The following is a 24,095-nucleotide window of genomic DNA, read 5'->3' on the forward strand; positions in this document are numbered from 1 at the left end:
AAACGGAAAAATTAAATATGAATAAAGCTATCATGCGTAGAACCACTAAACATCACAAGTTCTTTTGTATTTTTTTAAAAACTAAAATGCCAATAATTTATCTAAATATAAACTGAAATAAATAACGAGCTATGAAATACTTCTTGAAATTTACTTTAAAAAAATTTGTGTGGGCCGCATAAAGGAGCTGTGCGGGCCAACAGTTGGACATCCCTGGTTTATACGATTAAGTCATTCTCAGGTGTTTAAGGAAAACTCTGAAAGACGTTAGCCACGTTTAAGAAATAAATTGTTTGTAACTTTTGATATTGTTTAGAATAAAAAAAGGCCCACCGAATAATGTTTAAACCACGGCAGTTCATCTGGGCAGTTAAGTCCGTTAAGACGTGTAAGCAAGCTTTATCCTCATGAGAATAGTTGAGTGTCGAGTTAAGTGCGTTTGCGAGAGTCACAGAAAAACTTTTTTTTTTGTACTTTGACGAATGATTCCTCTGAAAACCAGTTGCCAAGAAATAGTTTGTAATGCTACAAGAAATATATTGTAAGTTTGTACAACACATAGCTAACGTTATTTAGGAAAGTATGAAATACATTTTTCGAGATAATATTGAGCATTTCTTATGAAAATTGGTAAATCATTTTATATTTTAATTGAAGTTTATTAAAGCAAAACATTTTTAAACCATAAAAATATAATAAAAAATTAATTTAGGACCTTATTTAGTTTTATTATTAATATGCCCAGTTAATACTGTAAAGCTATTCAGAAAATTATTTTAAAATAATATAAATTATTGGAGGTACTGGTACAACACTAAGTATATATACCCAGTATTACTGCGAATACTATTTTTAGCGATACAGTTGTGCTCATGTAAAAGTACAAATTTACAAATATCGGTAATTTTACATGACTATTTCTGGTCAATTTACAAATTTTTTTTCAGTGTTGAGTGTTTTCATCGCAGAGCAACGAGCGTGTGCTAACACCCGATGAACGAGACACTGTGAAGACAGCTTGAGGCACCTGAGTACTGTACACAAGAGCCATAAACAAGCACGACTGAAGCAATCAAGACATCGGCGAGATTTTTTTAATTAGCCGCGCAATTTCCGACCATCAAATCTGAGCTATTCTCTATTCTCGAGCCAGCCACTCACAGGGCTTGTTCCTACCATCCCCGACAATTATTGCTCGGGGGTGGGTATTTCGGGAGTCCATGACAGACCACCAGGACCATTCCGAATGCGAGTCTGAGCGCTAAACGTTTCACCGCTGCGCAACCTCGCTGGACCATCGGTGCCAGCAGTGGGTGCGATGGACGGCAAGACCAGCAATCATGGCGCCCGGTGCCCGAGAGAGCGCCACCGCCGCCTGACTAGCAGTCACCAGGGTGTCCACAGTTAGTACTTTCGTACTAGATCTAGTACTTTTATAACCTTTTTTAGTGGTCTAGTACAGATCTAGTACATTTTTCTTTAATATAATATTATAGTAACTCCAATATGTTTTATTATTAAGCGTAATTATTTAAAAAAAAAAAACAATGGAATGTATGTGTGTGCGGTGTGATATTTAAGTTCGAGCATTGCAATGTCATAATAACTTCCTAAATTGTTAAAAACCATTAAAAAATTTATAATTTAGTACTTTTTTCTTCTTTCAAATCTAGTACTTTTTTCTCGCGTAAGTTGGTACGAAATATTGTTTCCTTGTGGACACCTTGGCAGTCACGTGCGCCCCCTCCTCTAGACGGCGCTCTGGCGGGTCAGTGCCTATCACCCGGCGCGCGCCCGAGTCAACGACTGGGACGTCGCGGTGTCAGCGTCGTGTGTAAGCCAGGGAGGGAGGGAGAGAGAGAGAGAGGGGGGGGGGGGGAGAGAGAGAGAGAGAGAGGACACCCCTGCGCTACCGGATAACTTTTTTTTTTACAGCTAGTTGTAATAAGTGCTAGGTTTTTTTACGGTAATGCATAACATGTGCTGTAACACATTTTACACGACAAAATCGATGCTGGGATACCTAAAGAGACTCTGCATAAAAAGCGCCTTGTTTTGCACGACAGGGTGTAATAATTGCTGGCATGTTTTACGGCTAGTCAAGATGAGTGCAGGCTTTTTATAGCACACGATAATTTCTGTATTTTTTTTAACGGCTAGATTATTTTACGACAGAACATAATAGGTGCTGGGATATTTAAGGACTATGCATAATGAGTGCTTGTTTTTGTACGACATGGCGTAATAATTACTGGCATAATTTATAGTTAGCAATGATGAGTATTCGGTTTTTTTATGGCACACAATAATTGCTGTGTTTTTTTACAGCAGGACATGATGCTCCGATGTTTAAAGACTCGACATAATGAGTGCTTGTGTTTGTACGACAGGGCGTTATAAGTGCTGGGATATTTTACGACTGTACATAATGAATGTTGGAATATTTTATGAAAGGGCATAATGATTATGTGATGAGTTATTTAGGCAGTGCATAATATACTGTTTTTTTCCAACTAAATGAATGGTTAGTGTCGTGTTTTTACAAGCGCTAGGGTTTTTCTACGACAGCATTTGATACCTTGCATAGTGGTTTCAGTTGCAGGCGTGTTCTAATATCAGTTTGCTTCTATCCACCAGCGAATATGGAACCCAAAGACGATGCGTATTTCCTTTAAAGTGCGATATTAAAGTATGAATTAATGAGTAGTGAAAAAAACACGAATTTGTAAACGGAGTGTTAACTGCAAGAAACGATAAACGTTTGTATCAAATGCTTTTTCAAGATCTTTTAAGCCAATCCAAAAGTTTTAAGGTTATTCCAGAATGACGCCTATCACATTCCCACAGACACTTGTTTTCAAATACAAGACTTATTAATTTTTCTACAACCGTTATGACCTATTGATTAACCTAAAAAATATCACATGGACGGCACAACTAACAGAATCAAACTGGTTTGAACGACTAACTAGTTACGATGTGTTCGTGCGTAATCTGCAGAGGTGGTTGCAGGCAGTGTAAACACTTCCATTCCATTTGCACTGTTTGATTGGCTCTTACGAACTCGTCAGAACACGCGTCCACTGTAACCGTGGCCTCAGCCATCCAGTGCGAAAACAAACGCGTCCTGAATGGCTCGGTAAAATGGGGCAACGGCTTCTCTTGCAGACATGCCGTCAATTACAAAGGGAACAATCGCTAGCACGGGCATACCTTGTTGCAGTCTAGTGTGCGATCAGATTATTTCGCGAAAAATACACGCCTCTAGCCCATGGGCGATTCCTGCCCAGCATACCTGTTACCTGAAGCTGTTTTTTTAAATCTTCTCTAACGATCTCGCATGAGTTGTTGAACAAAATAAAATGTTCGAGGCATGCGCGCGTCTTTCTGACAGCGAGCCGATTCCAGCGCTAACTATAGCACATCTTCTAGAAGGGGAAGCGGAGGAGGGGAGGCATACGATTCACACGTTCTCGGACAGTCGTCGAACATATCCCCAAGTTCGTTCAGATTCGCGGCCGAAAATAACAATTTAGTTTTTGGTATATTATACTACATCTATTTTCAATCAATGTTTGCCCGCACCTCGGCTGCGAGCAGTGAATATCATAGAAAATATAATTAATCAAGGGTCTAGTATGCAATTTGTCTGATTTTCTTTCTTCTCTAGTTCTAGGTGCTGACTGGCGTCGGAGTGAGTGGCCAGTGCAGCCACTCACCACCAGGGGGTGCGAGCGCCCCTGGTCATCAATCCAGCAATGGATACAACTCCCGCGTGTCCATCTCTTCATCCAGACCATCCTCTGGATTCTGTAAGCTCTTAGGCAATCAATGCATGCCCTTGCATCCCGCATGTCTGTGCCCAGGGTTTTTCTTGTGTCCATGAAGGTTTTACCTGGGCCCAATTTAACATAATTTTAAGTTAGTTTTAAGGGCGTATGACCCGTTCCAGGTCATGATTTTAGATTTATATTAATCACTGATCAACTTTTAGACATTTTCAATCGTTTAACTTTCACGAAATGAAAAATATATATAGTTGCATACTTTTTGCATAATTAGCTGCCAAAGTTACATTTTTAACCTTTTTGGGTTGTACAAATAACGAGAATTTAATTTATTGCAGAACTGAAACTTTTTAGGATTAACTGCAATGCCACTGGCTACTTCAAGAAATGGTTTGCATTTCTATCACAAAAACTCATTTCATGTTTCTTGGCTGTCAAGATCATACAAATTTTGAGAATTTTGAAATGTCAGGTAAAATTAATTAATATTTTCTGAAAGAAATGCAAACAATTTCTTGAAGTAGCCAGTGGCATAGCAGTTAATCCTAAAAAGTTTCAGTTCTGCAATAAATTAAATTCTCCTTATTTGTACAACCCAAAAAGGTTAAAAAAGTAACTTTGGCAGCTAATTATGCAAAAAGTATGCAACTATATATATTTTTCATTTCGTGAAAGTTAAACTATTGAAAATGTCTAAAAGTTGATCAGTGATTAATATAAATCTAAAATCATGACCTGGAACGGGACATACGCCCTTAAGATAGGGAAGTTAGTCATGGCTTCAATCGCTGTCATCGCTCGAAAAAAGCACACGATGGAAGCGACCCTCTCCCTGCACGGCTAATCCCATTATAACCAGGCGTACAGGCTTCGGCCTGAGACGTTGGCCTAAGTCCCTTCCTAACCCGGACCCCGGCTACAAATACACTTAATTTTAAGTTAGGTTACGAGAATAAATCGTGAGAAATAATACATAGAGACCTGCAAAATTCGCGGTTTCGATGGCCTTCAGGATATACTGCACATTCTCCTGTACACTGGGAAAATAACGCAAGTTCATTGGTTGTTGACTTGTAAGTCGTCTCAGCTGGTTTGTCTGTGATTCGATCCTTCTTTGCTTGAGGGTTTATAATTGGTTGAGATTCGCCAAGATGAACAGTAAGCCAATAGCAAAATTATCTAAGAGGTATATGTGTTTGAATTCTAGCCTATCACCGAATGAATCCGCGAATTTTGCAGGTCTCTACTAATAGATTAACGATTCTAGAGTATTTTTAATGTCACTGACCCCAAGCCAATCTTTCATTCAAGTTAAGATCACCTAGATTTGCGATAAACAACCTTCCTGTGGAAAAAAAATGCTCATACATAAATAACATTCCTAATGCACCTAATACTTTTATAACAACAAAAATTAGTGCATGCACTAATGTACGCGCGTTACAAGTTATACGTACTCCTTTAGCATACATACGAAAATTAACAAAAAGTATTTAGTTAAAGTCAAGTGGTGGAGACGAATCAGCGTTCGTCGCATCAGACCGAATCAATAAATTGGTAAAGTGGTAAATATCATCGACACCATGCATGGGGTGAGTCTGAATTAGTTTCTGGAAAGTATACGAAACGATGCGCTGTTGTAGCCATCTGCACCGGGACCGGAATCTGTAACATCTTAATTCAAGGTAGCCTATACGGCATTTGGTATGAGTAATTTCGTGAATGGAACGGAGGTCGCTTGGAACGGAAATGTGTAACCACAATGCTGCTGCCATCTGTGGCGGATGGCGCGAACCAGAGATCACAAAGCCAAAGGAAAATTTTATATTACTGACATTTTAATGTCTGTTAACAAGTTGGGCGGGCAGTATTTTAATAAAATTCCTTTCCGGAAATCAATTCCAGAACCATGGTCTAATATTTCTCCAAGTCTTTTTCGCTTTTATCGGAGCCGTTTCAGTATATAGTCCAGGATTTCGGTCTGCAAATCAAATGATTCAATAGTCGACGTAGCTGCTCCGGCAGCGAATTATAGCCCGGGAGGGGGTGGGGGTAGGGAGTGTTTGTTGTGCCAAAACTACGTGTGATTCGCGTGGAGATATGTAGTTGAAAACAAAATTTGCATACATCTATTACGCTCGGCATCATATTAAAGAGTCCCGCGTTAAATATCGTGTCCGAGTTACGTATTATAAGTGTATTTGCAACATGAGAAACAATTAATTTGCTCGTTACCGATGTTAGATGTTACACATAACTGGCGAGTACTCAAAGACTCGATCGCACTTTTTTGACGTGACAACGTCTAATAAATCGATGAACGCCGGCTGCACGCACGAAAGTGTCCCGTTACGCACATTGTTCCGTTACGCTGTGTCCCGTTACGCGCATTGTTCCGTTACGCGCATTGTTCCGTTACGCGCATTGTTCCGTTACGCTGTGTCCCGTTACGCTCATTGTACACTTGCGCCGCACCGACAGAAGTGAAAACTTAAAACTTTGTTTATAAATGTGTAATATGAAATTATTTCTACGTCAAATGTACGTATGAAAATGAATCTGATTACTGGTATAATTTCAAGTATTTATTATTTTATTATTAAAAAAAGTAGCATCTGTCGGCGAGTGCAGTAATAATATTTTATGTTACAATTGACTAAAAAATTATGGTGATTCATATAATTGATGATAGATATTTGATTACCATTTATTTATATGAAAACTTGTTCATAGTTATATTTAAACTTTATAGCTAAACGCCAGTTTTTAAAATTAATTACAAGTCATCTACACGTGAACTGTTTCGTCGACTGTTTATAAAGTGAAGTGACAAGTTAATGTGGTTTTCATTGCTTATTACAACAACAATTTCGGCAATAAAGGTTAATTATTCTTGCATTTTAAAAATCTGATCACTAGTATAATTTTAAGTATTTATTCTTTTATTATTAAAATTAAAATGATTCAATTTTATTCATTAAAGTATGCAATAATTTCATCAATGTTTTGTTATGACGTCACGTTAAACTATCGTCCGTAAACCGACTTTACAGACAACCAATTTTTTATTTATTTAATCCCTACTTCACGTTTGTTACACACGTTAACTCTTTTCCCCACTCGCTTTCGTTGCCGGCAGTAAAAGAAGTTTCCCTTGAAAACCAAAATAAATTAAAAAAAAAAAAAAAAAAACGGTCGGACAGGGCGGTAACGGGGGATTATTCGTCCGTCTGAATCGGGGTCGGTGAACATCAGGTCGCTCTCCCGGGAGTCAGGTGGGCGGGTGATTCGACCGCTCGCGGGGACTTCCCCTTGAGACGGCCGCGGCTCCAGGAATACCACCGCGCCGTCCGCGCTCCGCCCCAGGGAAGCACGCACGCAAACGAAGAGGGAGACCATCAACTTTTTCCGCAGACATCCACACATGAACTCTGTTTTCACAACAAGTGGTAGTGGGCGGCAGTGGCGGATCCATGGTTTTTGGTTTGGGTGGGGCTTGACCCAGCTGAGGCTAGGCTTTATCAAGCCAAACACTAAAACAATAGTGGACCCAGATGCTTTTGGAGGGGGCTTGAACCCCTTAGCCCCCCCCCCCTTCTGGATCCGCTACTGGTGGGCGGCATTCCGCGGCACTGGAACTCCTCGCTGGTCCTTGGTTCGATGCTCGGCTCTGGCACACGGACCACGAGGCCCGCAATAGCCGTGATGACAGTACAGTGTCGCAGTGTTGTCTGGTCAAGTGAACAGTCTGAGCACCAACAAGGAGGGAGACACACAAGTACGGCTCTCTAGGCCCCCCGTCTGCCCGGGCACACACGCGGTGCGCATAGGGCTTCAGGGAGAAAAACAACGCGATCTGAAAACTACTCAATACGTCCGAGTGGGCGCTGTTTACTAAAAGCATTTTAAGAATTCGCTGAGGGGGGAAAAAAACTTTTGATTTAGGATTAAGTTTTTTTTAAACAGTATTTTTAGAAGAGTTAAAATGTCTTAGACGCGTGTAATTTTTTAGGCGTAAAACAACCGGTACAGATTCTTGTAAGCACTTAAGGGCCTTGCATTACTCCTTCATCTTCATTTCTCCGCCAAATAATGTTACGGTCACCGCTCAAAATTCACAGTTATCCTATGGACGACGAGAAGGCAGCGTGCGCGCCAGTTCAGAGCCTAGCGATACCGCGCTAGAAATACCAGCGAGCGCAGCGCTTGTCATCCCGCCTCACTAGCACACATACACCCGACCAGACGGTGCCCTTAAGCCGAGGCCACACAGAAAGCTGTGCTATGTTCTGCGATGTTCTGCGATGTTCGCTGCGCCAGGTGACCAGTTAGGATAGTCTAGTTCGTGATGTCGGAGAGGTACATGCCGTGTGGGATTCGAGTGATGATTCCGACGATGATAATATTCTGCTGGCTCTCACAGTATGTAAACGTAAAATAAAAGTGTTCATGAAGTTAATCTATAAATAAATAAATTTCATTATTTGATGAAGCAGTTGCGTGAGGACGAAGCCAAATTCATGTATTATTTCCGAATATATACAACTCAGTTTAATATCATTCCCTTGAAATCAAATTCCAGGCATAGTCCTGTATAACCTGCCATCTATAATTTTTCATCATTTATTCCATAATCTGATTAAAAGTCTCATTATTTTAAATGATTTATGCTAAGTGAAATTAATTAACGTTATTTTAGACTTATATACATCCCCTTCATGAAAATTTAAACAAAATTGTCAAACAAAAACTGTATTTTCAGAAGAATCAGTGCTTGGATACCTATGTTTAAAAAAATTAGTGTCCACGTTACATCCACCACACTAGTCTAACTGGAACTGAAAAAAAAAAATCCTTTGCCTTGAGACCAACTTAGGTGGCGATATGCCACCACGGATATCATTCCAAACGTAGAACAATTCTTCTGTGTCTTTGGGCCACTTCCATGATTTGCATGAATGTTTCATTGCACTGGCCTGAGCGCCATCATCGTTGAAATATGTGGTCACGCCAGGCAACATCTCTTCCTCATGGGTGAACACAACATATTCTCCCTTTTTTCTCCAGAATCTTTGACTATAGTTGCTCTTCAAGCACAACACTTCCACTGTCATTGTTAGCACTTCTCCTATTCGTTGTTTCTGTATACATATCTATTTCACAGTCATTTATTTCACTTGTAACACTTCGGCACAGTATAGTTTTAAGTTTATTTATTTTTTAACCAGAGGGGTTGGTCCACTCCACTCTCTTGTACGCTAAACTTTAGGTATAGAAAAAAATGCATGTATTGCATTGCACTGCATTCAGCACGTTTTGGTATGCGAGACAGGAGTTTATATACACTTAGTGGAACAATGCCACATTCCGGGAACCCTTCCTGGAGGTATGCTGGAGATTAGTTGGACAAATTATTCATAAGTCGCTTTATAAGTGTGCGGAAAAGGTTGTTTCTACAATACTGGATCATTTCTTCCTTCAGGACTTTCCTTCCAACTTTCATGGGGTAAAAGACTGCCACGTCGAGGGGCTGATACAAGTGGGGACTGTTTGGTGGGAGACAAATTGTTACCGGTATCATGGCACACGGTAACGTTTGTTGTTTAATTATAAGCAAAAATTGTTTTCTGTATCAAAAACTGGAAGTGACCCGTATTCCGAGAACGAAGACCCGTGACCCGTGACTCAGTCGGTCGGGGCAAGAGTCGAGTCGAATCGACTGGAAGAGACACGAATCACTAAAGCGTGACCCGTGAACCGGGTCATCCTAACCACGTGACTCCCGTTTACGGCAAGGCACACGCCGGGAACCGGTTTCGGGATCCGAATCAATTGACCCGTAACCCGAGTCACCAAGAATCGTTGCCGAGACCACCGGCGAAACGCCCAGAAGAGAACCGTATCACTGAACGGTGACCCGTAAGTACGATGTGAATCCCAGGGCGGGTATATAAGGGGGGCCGTCAGTCTACACCTTCAAACAGTCAGCCGAGCCCGGACCCCAACTCTGTGGTTGCGGACTGGCGAGAAAATTCTGCCTAAGAATCGCGCAGCTCGACACTTGTATTTCTGGCAGCTCCAAAATTAGTATTTAGTATATTATTTTTTAAGTCATAATTTTAAGTTCTAATACTAGCATTAATTAATAAAATTCTGAACATGTGCCTGACCACATCCTGCGGTGCAAATAAGCAACATTGGACTAGCCAATGATTGACATGCCCAGGCTGGCAGCACGATGTGTCAGAATTAAGTCCTCCCGCACCTCCCAGTACACTGACGCAGCAGCGAGCTGGCCCAGCGGGGCTCTAATGAATTTTTGGCCCAGCGGGGCTCTAATGAATCTAGTCGTGCTTTTGGCCCAGCGGGGCTCTAATAAATACACAAACACTACCAGCCTGCGTAGCTTCGGCTACAAAATTCACCCATTATTATATAAATGTTTATTTTTAATTATTAAGTGAGCAGACCCACTGTCGGTAAATAGGTGTCCGACCATGTGCCTGACCACGTCCTGCGGTGCAAATAAGCAACATTGGACTAGCCAATGATTGACATGCCCGGGCTGGCAGCACAATGTGTCGGGCATGCGTGGTCGTGGTAACTGGGGCAACTTGGGTGCTGCGGACATATAATTATAGCTGTAATTTGTACTTCTCTTTCAGCTAACCTGGCTAACTGGCAGCCTGGCGGGAAACGACGAAAGTCGCCCCCTAAAAACCAGTCATGCCCAAAGCCCCAAATGCGGACAGAAATGTCCAAGTGCCCGCCCTTGCTTAGTATATACTTTCTACTCTTCCAACTCTTCTTCCTGAGCCATCCTTCTATTCCCGTAGCCAATCCACATTTAATTAATGGATGAAATTTTGCATCCCGCATGTAAGTGCCCAGGGTTTTCCCTGTGTCTATGCAGGTTTTACCTGGGCCCAAATTATCTAGTTTTAGTCTAGAATAGTCAGTGAGGGGAGTTAGTCATGGCGCCAATCGTTGCCATGGCTGGCCAATCCCCTCCTAGCACACGATGCATGCACCCTCTCCCGCATGGCTAACCCCTGCATGATTAGAGCGTATAGGCTTTGGCCTGAGACGCACCTAGAGTCTGTCCCTAATCCAGACCCCTCCCAAACACACTTAGTTTTAATTTAGGTTAGGAAAAAAAATATATACACCTTCACTTCACTCCACGACTACTTGGGATCGTCACTGAACTGACCTGCCTTCGTCGCCGTCTAAGACGTCAAGCTGCTGGAAGAAGCAGACATGCCAGGACGGACTCTGAAAGATGTAGCGATAGAGTACTGCGCTCCCACACTGGAACACTTTCGTATGCAAGTGAGACGTACGAGTGGTTGGTTATGCTGGGGAGAAGACGAATTGTTAATGTTGTAGTACCGCTGGTAGTTACTGAGAGGCGAGGTGTGGGGCATGGTGTGACGGACGAGATGGGACTTGACGAACCACGAAGGTGCTCTGAGCAGATAGTAAAAGAGGCCCTTCTGTTTGTTGTCGACGAGTGGTCAGAGAGATTCCAGTTGCAGTTTGAGAAATCATCACGGACGAGTGGGCGAACCGTCCGAGCTGCCTTCCGGAGCGGACGTCGACGAAGAGCAGCGGTGCGAAGACGTAGCGGACGTTGCCGGACCTGGTGTCAGGGGTTGGAGCTGTCGCAGCTGCCGTTAGTCATCTGACGGACATCGGGCGGCGGATGTAAGCCGCCTTGAATCGGTTCGCCAGAGGACGACCAGCTGAACTAAGAAAAATGACGAGGCGAGCGGAGTTACACATTTCGCGTCCACAAACCGAACGGGATTCACTTCCGAGTAGGAACTTTTAAATATTGTGAAGACCCTGCTGATAAATCCTGTTGTTTATTTATAGTTTGCACTTAAAGCAAATTTAAGACTGCTATGCCGTCATAGAGCCACGATTCAGTAGTGATTGTTTGTGACTCAAGTAAATAAAATGTGCAAACTGTTGGTTAATTTTTTGGTGAATGGAAAATCTTAAATCTTACAAGCCATTTTTCGTGCAAACAGCTTTGTCGTAATTTATACCCGGGTGATGGTTGTTTATATGCGGTTTGTTCTCCATCATTTTTAGCGCCGATCATTTCGAAGTCTTCCTTTTTTTAAAATTTGTTGTGAGCCATTTTTTCGCGTATAATTGCTTTGAAGTTGCACATTGTTTGTTCTCAGTTTCACTAGAGAGTCTAGCTCCCGGCAGGAGTGAGCCGTCTCAGCGGAGCTAACAGAATACTGTCAGATCATCAGAAGTGTAACTGTTTTGTGCTGCACGTCGAGTCCATGTAATTTATGTTGAATAAATGTCGTTGTTACTGTCAAAGTACACCCTTGCTATTTTTTTTAAAGATTTTTGGAGGCCTCCTCCCAGAATTCCCCAGAGACTCACACTGTTCTCTTTGCAAAGATTCAGTTCGTTCACAGAAAAATGACAAGATAGGTAGGTTGTCGCAAATGATGAAATTTTTCCCAGGTATTTTCTTTATGGCAGGTAAAATGAGAGATCCAAACCAGTGACTCTTTTTTTTTGAGCAATGTGCTCGCCAGTTTGAGCATAGGTCACACTAGGCTTAGGTAATATTTTCCCGCAAGAAAATAAAAGCGCACAGGCTGCAAGTGGATGCCGAAATGCACGGGCCTCGTCTCGTCTTGTGCCTCCCGCCCACGACAACCCAGGGGCTGCACTCTCGACGTGCTGGACGCTGGGCTGCTCGCGCATGCGGGTCTCGCCCGTCGCCGAGCCGCCACTCTGGACAATTACACGGCGCGTGCTCGGACCGCGACACCGCCATCTGCGGTCGCTGCTTCCGCCGGACGACCACTTGACCTGCCTCGTTGTGGAGCTGTGCATTGCCAGGTGCCAGGGCCCGCGTGGGCTTGTCAGTGCAGGACCACGTACCAACAAAACAAAGTTTAAGGGGGAGAGATAAAAAAACCAAATTAAGAACTATTCAGCTTGCATAAGGTCTGATTTGAATATATCAATGTCCAAATCAAAGTTTGACAGTTTCCCTCGCTCAAACAAATATATCGCTACCAGCCCCACTGTTGCCACGCACCAAACACTATTGTATGCCCTGAACACATAAAATTTTCAAGTCCCGAAGAATATCAATTACCACTCGAGAAAGGCCGACTCTGTAAATGCTAAGTCCCAAATGCTGCTGAAAACCACTTGAACAACATCTGACTTCCCATCTCTCGCTCGGGGCTTACAGAGGCTAAGTGCATTTAGTGACGGCGACTGGCGAACAGCAACGGGCGAGTCTGATGGCGTAGCAGTTGTGCAGATCCGCCTCGGGTGTAGCTCCGACGTCACAATACGTTGTTCAGAGCGAAGACTCTCGTCCTCAAAATGGGGGGTATATATACTTCCAGAACCTCAGCCGATAACAAAATCGAACGAACTAGAGTTAAACAGGACGCGCCGCTCGCGACCATTTCCGCGATTTTTTTTTCTAGCCTAACTAAAACTAAGTGAATTTTGGAGGGGTCCGGGTTAGGGAGGGACCTAGGTGCGTCTCAGGCCGAAGCCTATACGCCTAGTCGTGCTGGGATTAGCCATGCAGGGAGAGGGTCGCATGCATCATGTGCTAGGAGGGGATTGGCCAGCCATGGCAGCGATTAGCGCCATGACTAACTCCCCTCACTCTTAAATCTAGGCCATTTCGGCCGCCAAGCCCGCGGGAACGAGTCTAACCGATGTTGCCCGAGCGGCTCCGATCTGCGCGCAGCGCGCGCTGCGTTGCGGGAGGCGTATTCACGAGCGTAGGCGCAGACAAGTCACACTCCACATGTACGCGGACATGGTCTGCGTAACACTTCCATTACTCCGGACTTGTTAAACAAAGTGTGGGAAGAATTGGTCTTGAGGTTAATTTTGTGCGTTTAACTAAAGATGCACGCACTGAACATTTGTAAAAAGTCTAAATTAAACTGTTTTAATATACCACTGAAACAGCGAAATTTTTTTTATGGACACATTGTAGTTTAAAGGGTAAATTAAATGCTTTCATTCACTTAATTCATCTACACTAAAACGTTTTAACATCGAGCAAACAAAGAAATTGCTACTGGACAACAAAAAGGAATAGAGAGTTTAATAAGAATACTTACTACACGTAAAACTAAACAAAAAAACTCAGATTCTCATACCATTCTTCAGTCCCCTTAACGAGGTAAAACCTCTCCCTTCTGATGCATGGTAAAAATAAATTATTATGTGAGACAAATAAGTTTTCATTCAATGCAAAAAAAAAAAATGTTTACCCAGATACGCGAGGGGGTAAAGTTTCTTCAAAAACCTGGAAAGTCCCAAACAGGCAGTGGAGAGGGGGCCTTATCTCCCCATGCATCACTATTAATGGCACGCAACATTTTCGTCGAAACATCCAATCGAAGTAGCGAGTTTCTGGCAGCAGTTTGCATGTAAATTACTGGCCAGAACATCGTGACAAATGCCGCGAGAGCACGCGACAGGATACTAAATCCCAAAAGCCGCGCGATGCAGCTTGCAACATGATACACCATCCGTGCTACCCGCGAATGCAAGTAGAATATCAACCATTCGCAAGGCACTGGGGTTTGTTTACAAGTTAACGTTTCAGATTTAATTCACCATTTGTTGTCACAACCAATGATTAGAGACCAGAAAATTCCGTGGTATCGATTTGCGATACGATAGAATTCAAAATGTTTATTATTTTCAACTACTTCTGTTTTTGGTTAACAAACAGTTGATGTAGGTAATTCTGCGTAAATATACTCAAATTAAAACAAATACGTAAGCGAGTATTTCAGTCCTCGCCAGAGATGTGATAACGAGCAAATTTATGTGTTCTCGTGTTGCAAATACAATTATAATACTAAACTCGGATACAGAATTTAACGTAGAATTCTTTAAGATTATCACGAGCGTGAAAAATATATACGCAAATTGTGTTTTCAACTACATTTCCTCACGCGAATCACACGTAGTTTCCGCACCCGCCGCTAGAATTAGTTGTCGGAGCAGCTACGTTGACTATCGAATCATTGTATTTGCGGAAAGAAATTTTAAACAATGAAACAGCTCCGATAAATACGAAAAAAAAAACCTTAAAAAATCTATTCTCCGGCATTGGGCCTGATTTACAACAAGGAATTTTTATTAAAATAATGCCCATCAGTTAAAATTCACTAAACAATTAATACTATAAAGTTTCCTCTTGGCTTTTTTTGAACTTTTGTTTCACACCACTCGCCACAGATGGCAGCACCGTGTAGTTGCACATTTCCGTTCCATTCACGAAACGACTCCCACCAGGTGCCGTACATCGAGAGCTAAATGTGAGATTGTGTCCACGCATGCTTGCACGCATCTCCACACGACGCGACGCAGGGGCCAGATGCGCGCGGCGGATAGCGGCGAGGAAGGTCGCCGGCGACACGACGGGCGTATCTGCGCCGGGGGATCTCCAGTCGCGTCTCCTGCACGTCCCCTCGCCCCCTCGCCCCCACGCCCCCACGCACACGTGTGGCGAAGCAAGTCTGCGCGCGTGGGAGACAAAATAAAGTCGCGCGTGTTGGTATTTATCAGCGAATGAATGAGAAACACGTGAAGACATGGGTGGGAAAATATTTGGGGGAGGGGGGTAGGGGAGATCGTCCCCCTCCCACACCCACGCCACGCGGAATTAAGAAGCCCCACTGAGTGGGCCCGCTTGCGCTTGAAAAATGGTAACTGTGAAACGGGGTGGATAAATGTATAAACTATGTTTTACAGGAAAACTTCATGATATTATAAAGTTGTCTGCTTATTGCATGCATATTGGTCAAAATGTGGGCAGTATACAACAATAAAGCTGCCTATCCAGAGATGGGGTGTGCACAACTCTCTCTCTCGCTCTCTCTCTCGCTCTCTCTCTCGCTCTCTCTCTCTCTCTCTCTCTCTCTCTCTCTCCCCCAAGTGACTTTTCACGGGCTCTGCTTACAAATCCTACAGATTTGCGCCCTTGCGTGAAGATAGTACTTACGATACACACTTAATTAATACACACTACAGAAAATCAAACAATTTTTACTGCATATGTGTTAATAGTACTTTACTTGACTCTACAACATCCGCAAAACTTTATTCGTCATACATTGATTCGCATATGTGTTTTTAAAAATTAATTCAACTTTACCAGGTTTTGCGGCGGTTGTAATAATTTATTTTAACACTAATTAATAGAGACCTGAAAAATTCGCGGATTCAATTCGTGAAATGCTACAATTCAAATAATTATACCTTAGTGCTGCTTCTGCCATTGGTTCACTGTTAATATGGAGTAATGAGGGCCAATTAGAGACCCTTACTCATAGAAGCGTCGAATAACAGGCCACCCAGTCGAGACGATTCACAAGTCAACAGCCAATGAACAGTTGGCATTTGCCCGAGTGTGTAGAGGATAGTGGAGTCTATCCTGGAGGTCATTAAACCCGCGAATTTTTCCGGTCTCTACTAATTAATTCCAGACGCTTGGTGTTCCATTTAATGTACTTTCCATATTATTTGAAATAAACCGGTGTTTCAGCATCAAGAAGTGTATGCGTAACAGTCTTGGAAAGCTATTTAGATCATAGATCAAGTAATTTTTTCGTAGTGAACAAGCAGCCGAAGTTTGTCTTTTGAATTTTGATTCAACTTGTAGTAACCTCAAAGTGCGTATTGAGGATGATGAAAATAATCGCAAAGATACCTGAGGCCGCTGGGGAACGTGGGAAAGATAAATAAGAGAGCAAAAAAAAGGTGGGGGGGGGGAAGAAGGTGTCTCACCGCTACTCCATACCCAAGTCATCAAACATCATCCACTTCCAAGGGCGGACTGGCGGTGTGAGGTCACTACTGCCTGCACCGCAGCACCGCACCCTAGTAGCCTGCGCCAGACTTCTCTTTTAACACACTACTTGCGCCCGACGTTTTGGCACGCCTTGTTGCAGCCATCTTCAGAGGGAAATTAAGGCACAAACGATATCAATTTGACGAACGTGGCATCATGTAGAGACCTGCAAAATTCGCGGATTCATTCGGTGATAGGCTAGAATTCAAACACATACACCTCTTATATAATTTTGCTATTGGCTTACTGTTCACCTGGACGAATCTCAACCAGTTATAAACCCTCAACCAAAGAAGGATCGAATCACAGACAAACCAGCTGAGACAACTTACAAGTCGGCAGCCAATGAACTTGCGTTATTTTCCCAAGTGTACAGGGGTATGTGCAGACTATCATGAACGCCATCGAAACCGCGAATTTTGCAGGTCTCTACTTAGAGACCTATAAAATTCGCGGATTCATTTCGCGATAGGATAGAGTCCTAATACTTTTGACATTATTTTGCTTCAGTGATTGGGCCACAGTTTATATGAAGGACTCTGGGCCAATGAAAAATCTTTAACAGAAGAATTAGCGAATCATGATCATTCCAGTCAATAGGTGTTACGAGTCGGTAACCAATCAACAGATTTAATTTGCACGAGTGCATAGAGGATCATGGAGTCTATCCTTTAGGGATTTGAAATCGCGAATTTTACATGTCTCTAGGCATCATTCCTGGAACTAAGAAGCAAAATGGGTCTGCAACCGACGTTAGTATTTCGTGGCTGCCAATATATATATTATTTTTCGAATTCAAACCTATTACCTACAGCTGAGAGGTTCGATTCGAGGCAATGAATGACTCATCAGAGAGAAACGAAAAGTGCAACGCTAAGAGGCTTTTAGACAGAGAGTGGGAGGACGTAATGGTGGGGGGGGGGGGGGGGGGAATATAGAATAAAGTAGAGAGTCTGAGAAGTTTTTTTTTGAACACAATTTTTTTGTTACAATTAACTGCGATAACTCCAATGTGAACCACCACTGTAATATTTATTGATTGTTTTATCGTTCAAGTGGACGATGAAAGTGTGAAGTTTCACTTCTAACGCAAGCATTTGTTTTTTTTTTTTCGGTGCGGCCCGGAGAAGGAACGATTGTTTGGGAAGCGGAGCAAAAGTAATTCCGTGACTAATGAAGGGCCGACGAGGGAAGTGATCCCTAAAGGTACGCGAGATTGCTAAAGGGGAGGGGGGGGGGGGAAGCTCGGGCAAAGTGCGCCATCACTCAATCTCGGTCGCGGAGGAAAAAAAAAAAGCGCTCCGGAGCACACAGCCTCCCCCCAGACAGGAGGAGGAAGTGGGGGGGGGGGGGGGGGACCTATTGATCTCCTTCGGCGCTGCAAGGCCAGAGGCGGGCCGACTCAACCCTTCCACCGATCCAACACACCTTCCGCAATCCTGAAATCCCAGTCCAAGCACCTGCTCGTTCGCGACTCGCCCGTCCAGAGACCATCATCCGGAGCCCTGCTCTCCAACTGCCTAGCACGGGCAGAAGGGCCGCATTAAGGGGGAGGGCACATGGAGTAGGCCCGCCTCCCCCATCGAGATCATCTCTCTCCCTCTCCCTCTCTCTCTCTCTCTCTCTCTCTCTCTCTCTCTCGACGTCACACTTGGAGGAAGCTGGGGGATTGAATCTGCCGCGGCCCACACGCAGTGAAGAACCATCGATCATCGTCCCGAGAGCGACTGCTGGGCCGCTATTCCAAGACATGAAAATAAGACCTTAAGCGTTGAATATTGTTAAATATTTCAACAGCTGAATCTCCAAAACAATTACCGTCTATTTATGTGTTATCTACGATACGTGAAAAATCGTGTTAAACGTTTGTTTACTTTCAAATGTTCAGCTTTGTTTTTGGATAGTTAAATATATGGTTTTCTAAATATATGTTATAAATATATTTATATTTTATTGTAAAGAAAAATCCCTTATGCAAGGAACTAATTTATTTTTAAAAAGCTCATGTTAGATGTGAATTGAATAAGAGAGGTTCCAGAACTAAATAGGTTTATAAAAAAAACAGTCTGTAAGTCAGAAGTATATTTCGACAATTGCAATTAATAATTGTGATAAAAGTCACTTAAGGATGAGTGAACTATTTAAAACATTTAATACAAGAATCTACTAAAGAATTCCATGATAATTCGTGAAGAATTTTAATATTGTATTTCATGGATTGTAATAGAAAATCTGAAGCATGGCATGAATTTGTAAGAAGATCAGAATATTGCTTTGAAATTATAGTTCACGGCAAGAGACGATATAAACTATTATCTTACAAGTAAATTAAATAATATAAATCTAGGAAGTTAAGATTAGTGGTGCGGTTTAGAAGAATAACTGCAACTTCAAGACGTTCAACACATTAGTTAATAACGAGTCCACCACGTCAACCGAAGTAAACCGTGACTTGTCTCCCAAACTATAGATCTTCAAAAAATTAGTACAGGCGGTACCTATTTACCTACTCTCGCTCTCAGAGCGTCAGGTCACATCAGGAGTTATTTCACTGTCAGACGCACACAGAAAACAACTTTCTGTATTCTCACAAAAAATTCCTCCGGAAACCAGTTGCCAAGAAATAGTTTGTAATCCTATAATAAATATATTGTAACTTTGCACAGTACATAGCTGAAGTTATTTTTTACATTTATGGAAAAGGTTTTCCAAAATAATAATGGCTATTTCTTACGAAAATTGGCGCATAATATTATATTTTAAATCATTTTTCATTGAAGCATATTTTTTTTTCTTAAACCATGAAATGATAATCGAATATTCAATGATTTGACTCTTGTTTTTTTTTTTTCATCACGCTCATTGACGCGCGCAGTCGATGCTGGAGAGCTGTTCTCCAGCCCGCCCACCCTGGCACACCCTGGCACACCTTGGCACACCTGGGACTGCAAGAGGTCACGTCCCAGGCGGGAGCCGACGTCACCCGCGCGTGACGTCATCGAGGCGCCGACAACTCGCGAGTGCACAGGGGAAAAAAAAAAAAAGGAAATCACGTGCTTCTGCAAAAGAGTCCTTTGGAAATAACAGACGCCAGGAAACAGTTCGTAATACTGCAAGAATTATATCTTAACTTTGTTCAACACATGGCTCTGGTTATTTTTGCACATATGAAATACCTCTTGAGAGATAATACTAAGAATTTCTTACGAGAATTGGCGCATAATAAATATATATATTATATTATATTATGCGCCAATTCTCGTAAGAAATACTCAGTATTATCTCTCAAGAGGAACTTCATATGTGCAAAAATAACCAGAGCCATATGTTGAACAAAGTTAAGATATAATTCTTGCCGTATTACGAACTGTTTCCTGGCGTCTGTTTTTCCAAAGGACTCTTTTGCAAAACCAGTATATATATATATATATATATATATATATATATATATATATATATATATATATACACTGGGTTAACGTTAAAAATCCTCGAAATAGTTCACATTATAGGTTTTCAAGTTTCATATTATTGCATAATCAAACAACTTTATTCAATAGTGTTATAAAGTGGTAACAAAATTCAAAAACACTTCATATTGTAAATAAAAAAAAGGTGAAAACAACCTTACATTGTGCTCAAAAAATACGCAGCATTCAATAAAATTATACAAATAAGCCACTGGAACATTTAAAGCATCCTTATTGGAGTGTAATGATTTAATTTTCACCAAATATTTCAGCATATACACATATGTGTATTTCAATTAATTCAAAAACATGTCGTTTCGTATCAAAACACACAAGCACCAATGCAATGTATTGGTTATCAATGTGTGCGTGGCACTGCTTGGCGAATGCTTCACCGCCCTGCCTGCAGGAGCGCTGGTAGGTCGCCTACTCCCTACTCCCTACTCCCTACTCCTTGGTTACGTGCTTAGGAATAACCTTTAAGGAACAAACACATTATTATAAACTCAAATCTATGTTTTTTTTTTAAATTATGCCTATTTGTTTCTTCTGGTATTATGCGAAAACGTCTAAACGAATTTCGATGAAACAATTTTTTTAAGTCATTTAAATATTTAGCTAACTTAATCAATACTATATATATCTCGGCACGCTGTAAGTGTGAAAAAGGAAAGCTATTAATGAAATAGGTACATTTTTTTTACTGATACCACGCCAATACTAATTTTCATTCGCCAACTTTATAACAATGCATTAAAGAAATCGCAAAACATCGAGGTTTGTCTTTTTTTTTTCTTTGGTCAAGTACTGCCAGTTTATTTGTGTTTCGAAGACCTGTATATTTTCTCTAGATGCGTGATAACAGTTTTATTTCACAGACACTCATGTTAGTGGTAATTAACGGGTTTTCTGGACCATTTAATTTTTCATTAAACAACATGTCATCACTTTTAATATTTTCTCAGTTACGATATTTTTTTCTTCACATGACAGTGTTGGTTGGATTTAAAAAAAAAAACTTTATTCACGATAAGTTAGTGTACAACCGACAAATTTCGCCAAAAATATTGTTAAAGAAACCATTTTAGCTAAGTCAAATATGAAAACAAAAAATAATATTTGACTACAAACTACAGCTTATTTTGAGTCTTTGTTACAGTATTGATCACGAAATTTTTCTCAAAAACGAACACAATTTGAAACTATGGTTCAAGTGACTGGCATCACTGATGATCTAAATACCTTTAAACGGAGATCTTTTCTGCTGGAAATCCCCTGGATTCATTGTCAAACTCGTGTCTTACCTGAAACAAAAAGAAAACTCCGTTGCATTTTCTGTAACTTTCAACCACATGCCGTATTACAAGTTTTAGTTTTGTATTACTTAGTATTAGTTTCGCAATACTCGAGAACTTTAATGACTAGAAAAAATTTGTTACAGGAAAATATTGAAAAATTTCTTCCAGCAGTATACTATTGTCGTAGGTCTACAGTTTTCATGCGCTTCAAAACAATGAAAATACAGATTTATGCATAAATATGAGATATTCGATAAATTATTCATTAGATTATGTTCTAACATACTTGGAGTAGTAAAATAAAGACAAAAACCAAACAATGCACGGAATGTAGTCTACATAGCATGGAGGTATATGTCCATGGAGTGGGTGTCTGTTCTAAAGTTGAAGCCACTCTGGTTAGCAATTAAAACTACCCGTCGCTGTATAAAAGCCAATAATAGAAGTTTCCTTATCACATGTCAGATTATTTGTTTAATTTCATTGGTATTTCTGTTTTTTTTTTTAGGGATTTATTTTTAAATGCGTTTGGTATATGTCATTTGGTGGGAGTAATTTCGTGAATGGAACGGAAATTTGTAACTACGGTGCTATCATCTGTGGCGGATGGTGCGAAATAGTTCACATATATAAAGGAAAACTTTATAGTATTAAATTTTCAATGAATTTGAACAAGATTAGCAGTATTTTAATAAAATTCCGTGCCAAAAAATCAGATCCAAACCAGAGTTTAGAATTTTTTTCAGTCTCCTGCGCTTTTATTGGAGCCGTTTCATTATATAATTTAAACTTATGCTCTGCAAATAGAATGATTCTATAGTCGACGTAGCTCATCCGGCAATGAATTATAGCGGCAGGTGCGGAAACTACGTGTGATTCAAGTTCAAAAATAAACACAATTTGTGTGTTTATATATACATAGATCGCGCTTGCCATTATTTTTAAGAATTCTACGTTAAATTTCGTGTCTGAGTCTCATATTATAAGTAAGTATCTTTGCGACATGAGAACACATGAATGTGCTTTTTACCGAGGTTACATGTTGCACATCACATCTCTCTGGCGAGTACAAAAAGACACGGTTACATTTTGTTTCCTTTGAAAATCACGATAGCTTTCAACAACCGATACCTATTTACTAAATATTTTCTAAAAGCGGTAAAACGTATCACAAGTGTACATAATTACGATCACGCGCGTGAACTCTTCCTTCTCAAAAAGGTGAGAAAAATTTTTACTCAACGCCAAGCGAAAAAGAGGTATTGCAATAAATGTTTTGAGAAAATTCCTTAATTAATAGCAATGAAATGAAAATGAAATAACCAACTAAAAAGCTCGGCGCGTGAGACCGCGCATTTCTAAAATCACGTGACCCAACCCTCCACAACTGGAAAGCTGAGATCAAAATCACCATACACAGTAATATTTTTTTTTTGTAAACGGAACAGAAATAATCACGTAAACTTACAGGTATTTGTAAATTTGTAACATCTTCATGAAAACAACAGCATCACTACAAAATAGCGTTCGCAGTAATAATGGGTTCGCATTCTTGCCCGGGCATTCGTGCTTTGTGTTGTCCCAGTACCTCCAATAATTAAATTAAAAATTGTAAAACGTTCCCTGATTATCTTTCCAGTATTAACTGTCCCCATTAATGAGCAAGGTAAAACCTAATAAAGGCTGTTGAGTTTTATAAAATTGCGAACAAATTTTTGTAACAAATACTCAGTATTATCTCGAAAAACGTATTTTATATATGCAAAAAATAGCCATATGTTGTACAAAATTACATCTTTTTTGTAGTATAACAAACTATAGAGGTGACAACGTCTAATAAATCGATGAACGCCGGCTGCACGCAAAAAAATGGGTCCCGTTACGCACATTGTCCCGTTACGCTGTGTCCCGTTACGCTCATTGTACGCTTGCGCAGCATCTATCTCTCTTTCACTCGATTGGAACAACCATCGATTTGACTTTTTCGAGGCACATTAAACTTGAAACACTCCCATTCGTTTCCTACTTTTCCTATCATCGTCATATCCTTAACAGAATAACACAGATTGGAAGAAGTTAAATAGCAAACATGTACAAAAGTTATAGTTAAAATAATCTCTTCGTGAAAGTAATAAACATATTTGACTTAATGAGTGCAAATAAAAGTAAATTTATCAATTAAATTGTAGATTTCATTTCACTCCTTCTTTGTATCCATACAAAATAGTGACAATTCAATAAAAATGATTCAATTTTATTCATAAAAGTATGCAATCATTTCATCAATGTTTTGTTATGACGTCGTCACGTTAAACTATCGTCCGTAAACCGACTTTACAAACAACCAATTTTTTTTGCAACTGGTTTCGAAGGAATCTTCTGTAAAATTAGAGGGATTTTTCTCCCCCCTGTGTAGCATAGATCCTATAACGAGCGGAGCGGAATGAAATATTCAGCTGCACTCCAGATACCTCCGTCCCCCGCCAGACGCGACTCGCGTCTGCGCAAACAGACCTCGAGGTGACACCGCGGGCTGTTTACCGACGGCGAGTAAACTGGATATCGCGCGGGAAGTGGCGTGCAAGCAAGCTGGCGTCGTGCAGGTACAACACGGGGGGGAGTCACGATTGTGTTTCAGTTGAAGCGCTACCCACTT

At 41.1% G+C, this 24,095-nt stretch overlaps 1 protein-coding gene across 2 annotated transcripts in view; it reads right to left on the bottom strand.

The window, feature by feature from the left end:
- The window catches only part of LOC134531738 (uncharacterized), a 618,769-nt gene that overhangs the window by 508,267 nt on the left and 86,407 nt on the right, over positions 1-24,095 (bottom strand). Inside the window, exon 1 of one of the 2 annotated variants that reach the window (XM_063367606.1) lies at positions 21,384-21,445. The exons of the other annotated variant lie outside the window; for it this stretch is intronic. Coding sequence (XP_063223676.1) covers positions 21,384-21,426 — 43 coding nt within the window. The 5' untranslated portion in view covers positions 21,427-21,445. Of the gene's footprint in view, positions 1-21,383; positions 21,446-24,095 lie in introns of those variants that run through there. 2 annotated transcript variants of the gene reach the window in all.

Source organism: Bacillus rossius, chromosome 5, assembly GCF_032445375.1.
Source record: "Bacillus rossius redtenbacheri isolate Brsri chromosome 5, Brsri_v3, whole genome shotgun sequence".
Taxonomy (NCBI): Eukaryota; Metazoa; Arthropoda; class Insecta; order Phasmatodea; family Bacillidae; genus Bacillus; species Bacillus rossius.